Below are 7,210 nucleotides of genomic sequence, written 5' to 3'. Positions count from 1 at the left end.
CTTGTCACATGAAGGGTTTCCTAATTTATTGCTCTCTTTCATCTCCAGCCACATCAACCGGAAAACACAGTACGAAAACCCAGTTCTTGAAGCAAAGAGGAAGAAACAGCTCGAGCAGCAGCAGCAGCAGCAGCCACCAGAAGGTTGGCACTACCGAGGGCGTGCTGGTTGGGGTCTTCCTGAGGGAACGTGCCCTCCCTCGCCTTGGCAGCACTGTGCCACTGGGTTTGTCCTTCCTTCAGTGGCCTTAGTGGTGAGAGGCAAAATGGCCTGCACAGGAAAGGTTCCATATGCCCCCCACATAAGATGCAGCAAAGGAGAAAATGTAAACTCTATAACCACTTAAACATAGTAGCTTGCACACTTGTTAAAGGGGAGGGATTCATTTTTTTCTAATGTCCTTTATTTTTGGAAAGTTTCTAGGCTTCCCAGGAACAATTAGAGCACACGTTTTCCTCTTTGTCAGTTAAGTTGCTCACTGTAGGTGATGTTCTTCCAGTCTCATGGGGACTCATAGGCAGCAGAAGGGGATGAAGAGTGGGCATTTAGATGCACACCAGAGAAACCCCTCTGCATGGGAGACTTCTTAACCTTTGGATGTTGTCAAGCTCTAACATCTGAAGTAATGTCATTATTTTAAAACACTTTTTTTTTTCCCCTTTTCCCTCCCTCCTTTCTTTTTCCCCCCTTTGAATGCAGCCTGACTGCAGTGGGGGGACCTGTAGCATTTGGGTCTGTTTTGATACTTTCATAACTTTCACACCAAGTTATTTCACAACATTTATCATCCAAGGGGAAAATAACTTAGGCTTCAACATTCCTCCTGCAGCCCCATGTCCTGCAACATCAGCTTTTCTATTTAGATGCCATGAGTGCCATGGGGAATAGATTTCATGTAAATGTTGAAACCGCTTAGATGCAAATCAAGTCTCAAATTTGAATGTGAGGTAGGTTCAAAGACAGATGATCTGCATCCCAGCAGATGGATCAGTTGACCTAAACACAGAGAGTCCTTCAGAACTGATTTTTGGACATCCTGCTCATTTTGTTCCCTTTCTCCATGTCTCTTATTTCCTTTCTCTTTCACCATGCTTTTCATGTCTCGTCTGCTTGAACCACACCCTCCCAGTGCGTGCACATGCAGGAGCTCCTAGTGCTGTTGTGAAACAAGTAACATTTCCCTCTCTGCCCTCTCTAGAATGGACAGAGGAGTGTCCATCTCTCCCACCACCCGCTGCTCCAAACCATGTTTCAAACAACCAAGAGGCAGTTCGGGAAGCACCAGTGCAAGGTAACAGCCTTGTTAAACCAGTTGTAAAAGTTCAACAAGGTTTTTTTTTCCTGAGAATGAAATTCCCTCAGCCACCAGTAAAGGGAGAATCTCCATGACTAGTGTCACACACTGGTGTCACACTAGCAGGCATTTGCCTGCTTATCTGAATTCCCATAGACTTTGAGACTAGTTGTTTGAGACCTTGTTTGTTGCCAAATGCAAGAGGCAACTGAGATCATCTGCATCAAAAAAAGGATTGTGCCTATTCTCTGTGTAGTGCTCTAGGTCTTTAAAAAGGCTGAGTGAAAAGATGAGTTACAATATTGGTGGGACTCAGGAGCAACTGCAGTGGATGCACGTACAAGTAGGAGCACTCCCTTTCTACAGAGCTCTGCAGATATGCAAGGGTTAGGGTTTTACACCTTCTAAACTCTACTGAGTTTAGAACATGGCTTTTATAATAAGACCTAGTGCAGAGAATACTTTTTGTTCTCATAAATCAACATTCCCTCCCAAAAAAGCAGCACAAAATTTCTCTATGTTACACATGCATGAACATGGTCCTGTTTTGGTTTGAGAGCCCAAGCCAATGCCACCCTATGTCTAGATTCACAAGCAAGTAGAGTTCAAATTAAAGTAGTTTAAGAGCCCTGGAAACTGGTCAGCATGCTTGGGAGCTGTGAGGTTGTTGGCACTGTTTGGTTTTGGGGACCTTGGGTGTCTTGGTTGCATTTGGGACATCTGAGCAGCCATGTTCTGGAATATTGCCATGGCTTGCAACTTTACTGGTTTTCCTTTTTGTGTGCTTCGAATCAGAATGAAAATTGGAGAGTGGGAGTTGGAAAGGGGGTAGGTAGGTGCTGGAGGGAACACCAGAAGTGGGAGATTCTCTGCCATTTGGAGAGCTTTGCAGAGCTACCATAGCTCCGTGCTGAATCTGACTTTCTGTAGTAAAAGAGGGTGAAGAGGCACAAGCAGCTTGGCCACATTAGGGGAAAATTACATCATGTTTCTGAAAAATCTGAGCTGAAGCTTCTCTAGGAAGCTCAGAATGTGGAGAGAATGATAATAGGTCCAAATACTACAGACCCACTTTGAAGTTGTACATATGTACAAGTACTCTGTGCTGCTACAGCCTTATTTATTAGTGTCAGTGGTCTGTGTATAGCCAACTGTTCACAGACCAGCTGCTTGTCTTAAATAACTAACCAGACAGGACATGAATTGTTCCTGAATTTGCCGTGTAAGCTGAAACATTGCCAGATCAGGTTGCCAGCAAGGTCAGAGAGTTCCACTTGTACCTGTTGCGGGACAAATGCTCTCTGGTTACACATGGTTGTAAATAGGCTTCATCTTTGGCAGTATCTAAATTTCATAGGGAGCACATGGCATTGCCCTGGATTAGAGGAACCAGGGGCTGGGGGAGGGAAGAGAGGGGGAATCTGGCTGAAGCACATCATCCTGACAGGCTGGGAGCAGCCTGGGGGAGGCTGGGGAATACTCCCACGCTCTGCAGGTCAGCCGTGGTCTCCAAAAGTGAGCCAAGCAGAGGTGTGGCTGCCCCAGGAAGCCTTTCCTGCCATGAAGGGCCAGGAGTCCTCTCTGCTGCAGATGGCATCAGATCAGCCCTTCCAAAACAGGCATGTGAAATTTAGCAGTATCCAGCGCCCTCAGCACATTCCCAAGGGATGTTAGAGTACATCAGAGTAATGCAGACAAAGGGCCCATCCCGTGGGGTGAGGTTCAAAGCCTCGCTCAGCTCTCTGCCCTGTCCCACCAGCCAGCCACTGAACCTCTGCAGCAGCATGACAGAACGTTGGCCTGGCTCAGCACCACTCGGAGCGACACGTCCTGGTACCCACTGATGGCTCCTTCTCTTTTTCATGTCTTCCTCTTTCTTTCTCACTGCTGCTCCCTCTTCTCTTTGCTCCCCATTTGCAGCAGCTATTCCCAGCTTCCCTGTCCCCCTGCACTGTGCCAGGGATTTCCATCTCTCCTGCTGATGGTGGGGATGTGGGTGCGAGGACAGCTCACACCGCTCTCCCAGCTGGGGTTTTGTAGAGACACTCATTTAAAACGTGATCCCCTCCCACATGCTCTGTGTGGGACAGCCTGTGGTGCTGCTGTCCAGCTACTGCAGGGCACCAGCTCACTCTGGGTTTGTAGGCAGACACCAGAAGCTGTGCTTGCTCTGCTCCTGCACGCTGCCTCTCGGCCCTGCCAGCTCCCTGGGATGCTGGGCTGTGCTTTGGTCTTTGGGCCTTTTTGCAGTCTGAACAGAGCATCTGCTCACCGTGTGCAGGATCACCACGTTCCTGGGCTACCCTTCAAAGGCAGAAGGCTGCAAGTCCTCACACTGCCCCCTCATGAATAATCCTCAAATATACATTTCCCCCCACCCCCAGTCAATGGCTTACGAGTCTCAAATCCCCATGCTCTCCCTCAAGTTCTCCTTTCTGAACAGAGGCCCGTGGCAATGCTGCCGAGGTTTTTGGAAGTAGGCCAGCTCTCCTGGCTGTGACACACACTGCTGATCCTGGAGCTGTCACCAGAGGGCTTAGTGGCATAGTCTTTTCCCCTCTAAGCATTAAAAACAATTAAAAGTGCAAAGGTGTTCAGTGTTGGTACTGTGGAGTACAGGAACTGTGATTCCTTTTCTGAGCCCGTGCAACATGCATTGCAGGGATGTGCTCTTGTCGCTGGTGTCCCTCATTCCCTCTGAACTGTGCTCCCAGAGGGCACTAACAGCCCTCCAGCACAGCAGCTCTGCTCCCAGGCCACTCTTTGATCCGTACCTCACAGTGGCAGCGTTTCATCCACAACAGGCCAGGAGCCGAAAAGGGAGAGAAAACACTTCAAACAGTGTCTGAAGAGCAGGATCAGCATCCTCCCGTTTCACCGGAGGAGGTCGGAGGGTGGGAGCCGTGGTGGGGCGGGGGGTTATGCTAAAGGCTTACGTGGGTTCTTGCCAGAGCTCAGAAGCTGCTCTTTGCTCAGTGGGCTGGGAGAAGACTGAGCAGTCACACTCCTTTGTGCAGACACCCCGGCTGCTGACTCCTTCTGTAGGAGGCACTTGTGCTGCCCCTGCCCCATCCTTCCTGGGATGGAAACAACCCCCTCGAGATGGAGATAAGACACATATCTAAGCCAGCATTGCCAGCTTGAATGTGTTCTGTCCTTTAAAGCACCGTTTTCCCCTTTGTAGCCTTGGGGCTTTGGTGTGCACAACCAGAGCTAACAAAGTGACAGGTCCTAGGGTTTTTGCTCGCTCCTTTTGCTGCATAGTTGGATCTAAGGAGAGGAGGGGAGTGTGATGAGGTGAGAGGATGCTGGAGTGAAGTGCAGTCCCATCCCAGCATGCCACTGTGTTTGTCCGTGTAGTTGTTAGAACAGGGAGGGGCAGAAGAAAACCAGATCAAATGCTCTCGCCTGCCTGTTTATAGATTTTTCCAAACTTCATACGCAGGAAAACCTTTTTTTACACGAAACCCCTCTGAGTTGAAAGGGAAGTTCATCCACACCAAGCTAAGGAAGAGCAGCAGGGGTTTTGGCTTCACCGTTGTTGGAGGGGATGAGCCAGATGAGTTTCTCCAAATCAAAAGTTTGGTGCTTGACGGCCCCGCAGCGCTGGATGGCAAAATGGAAACAGGTACCAATGCTTTATATCAAAATCACCACCACCACTCTGATTTGTTTTTAGAGCTGATTTTATGTGGAGCTCATAAAGGATTGCAGTTCTAGTCCCTCTTTGGGGAAAGGCATTCAGCTTTGCCATCAGCAAGCGGGGAGGTGAGACACATTGAAGGATATGTTCAAAATCTTATAGCAAAGCACTTCATGTGCTGCAGTTTCACCTCATGTGTCAAAATATTTGGCTGGGGCTCTGCCAGCTCCTGCACTCCCCATGCCAACCTGCAGAGAGGAGCCAGCACTTGTGGGGTCCCACATCAGGCGGTGGGTTCCTGGCAATGGATGCTGTATTTTGTTAGGGCTGTGTCACTGTGTATCTCATGCTGCTCAACCCCTCCCAAGCTACTCCTGGAGAATGGGTGGAGGTTTGGGCTGGTTTGCATTTCCCTGTGTGGAAGCACCAAGGGCCAGTGTGTTCTGCCAGAAGTTAGGCCCAGCATGATGAAATCCTGTTAAGATTCACCTGAGGTCACAACTCCTCACTTGCAGGTGGAGCATCACAACATGAACCACCTCTGTGTTGCAGCCCCAGGGTTAAAAAATTAATCATAACTTAATCAATACTTAGATTTAGGGCCAAAGTCTGCCTGAGACATGGCACATGGCACCATATTTGAGCAGTTGGCATTTGAGAGCCTTCTGTTACAGCTCTCATGTGCTCTCAGTGTTGTTTCTGTCGTATGTCAGCATAGCAGCGTGTATAACAGTGAGAGCTGGGCTTCGAAATAACTGTTAAATGGGCTATATACTGTCAAAGAAACTTATTATTTTTTTTCATGAGCCAATTCCATTTTCACTTTCAAAACTGTTTACGTACATAAAGGCTTTATGCAGTGAATCCATGGTGTACAGGGTTCTTGCTTGCCTAAGTGTCACTATTCCTTTTCCTTGCAAAGGCCCTTAAATGCTGCTCTTTACCTGCGAGTGGGACCTGGGGATGCTGCAGACCAGCTCTCAGGCTCTCGCCCTCACCTTCCCAGGCTGCACAGAATAGATATGTTTGGTCTCTCTGTCTGTGTCTCTGCAGGGGACGTCATCGTCAGCGTGAACGACACCTGCGTGCTGGGGCACACTCACGCTCAAGTTGTGAAGATCTTCCAGTCCATCCCCATCGGTGCCAGCGTGGACCTCGAGCTGTGCCGGGGGTACCCCCTGCCCTTCGACCCCGACGACCCCAACACGAGCCTGGTTACCTCCGTGGCGATTTTGGACAAAGAGCCCATCATTGTGAACGGGCAGGAAAATTACGACTCCCCGGCGAGCCACAGTAGTAAAACAGGGAAAATAAATGGCACAAAGGAAGCGAGGCCCAGCAGCCCAGCTGAGGTCTCTTCCAACGGACCCCATGGTTACCCCAATGACACGGTCTCTTTGGCGTCTTCGATAGCAACACAGCCTGAACTCATAACTGTGCACATAGTGAAAGGGCCCATGGGCTTTGGGTTTACTATAGCAGACAGTCCCGGTGGGGGTGGCCAAAGAGTGAAACAAATCGTGGACAGCCCGCGGTGCCGTGGCCTCAAGGAGGGCGACCTTATAGTCGAAGTGAACAAGAAGAATGTGCAGAGCCTCACTCACAACCAGGTGGTGGATATGCTGATTGAATGTCCTAAGGGAAGTGAAGTCACGTTGCTGGTGCAGCGAGGAGGTAGGTCCTCAAAACAGCTTTAAAATATTTCTTCTTGAAGTTAAAAAGGAATGCTTGTCATGAAAGGCTTTGCTCTCCTAAGCTTCTTTCTAGAAATATGTTTATGTCCTGAGGTGTAGGAACCAAGTTGGCCATTGTCAAGTCACATAAATGGTTAAAATTATTTCTTGTTTGGTGCTGCACTGGGGGCAATGTGTGTGTAGCTCCCATGTGCACGTGCACTGCTCACATCTCCTGGTAGTGCACAAAAGGTTGGTATGGTTACACCTTTACTTACATAACAAACCCTGACCTCATGCTTGTAGAATTTAATTATTTTAAACAGAATATGGACATTCCTTGAGCAGTTCTGGGAGGTGGGAAGGGCTGGTAATACATTCTGTAATTAGCAATGTTCAAAATCAGATAGAAGAGTTATAGCTGGGAGTGAGTGAAGAGCAGAGGAGAGAATTTAAACTTTTCTAAGTTGTAAGCAATTGAAATGTCACTTCTGGATGTGTTTATCAGGAGTTGAGTTCACTTTTGGTCTCCAGCATCAGGTACAGGGAACAGCCTACAGACTACGACTGCAGGCAACGTAGGAGCATGGTTGGCAGGTG

The 7,210-nt window shown here is 48.7% G+C and overlaps 1 protein-coding gene across 1 annotated transcript in view; it reads left to right on the top strand.

Annotated features, from left to right (window-relative positions):
- The window catches only part of MAGI1 (membrane associated guanylate kinase, WW and PDZ domain containing 1), a 75,507-nt gene that overhangs the window by 16,754 nt on the left and 51,543 nt on the right, over nt 1-7,210 (top strand). The window contains 4 exon segments of the mRNA XM_008944793.1: nt 49-143; nt 1,199-1,291; nt 4,740-4,922; nt 5,991-6,611. Of these exon segments, the coding sequence (XP_008943041.1) occupies nt 49-143; nt 1,199-1,291; nt 4,740-4,922; nt 5,991-6,611 (992 nt within the window).

Source organism: Merops nubicus, unplaced genomic scaffold (assembly GCF_000691845.1).
Source record: "Merops nubicus isolate BGI_N331 unplaced genomic scaffold, ASM69184v1 scaffold15537, whole genome shotgun sequence".
Classification (NCBI taxonomy): Eukaryota; Metazoa; Chordata; class Aves; order Coraciiformes; family Meropidae; genus Merops; species Merops nubicus.
Note: the sequence above shows the minus strand (reverse complement) of the source record. Positions and strands in the feature narration are given on the sequence as shown.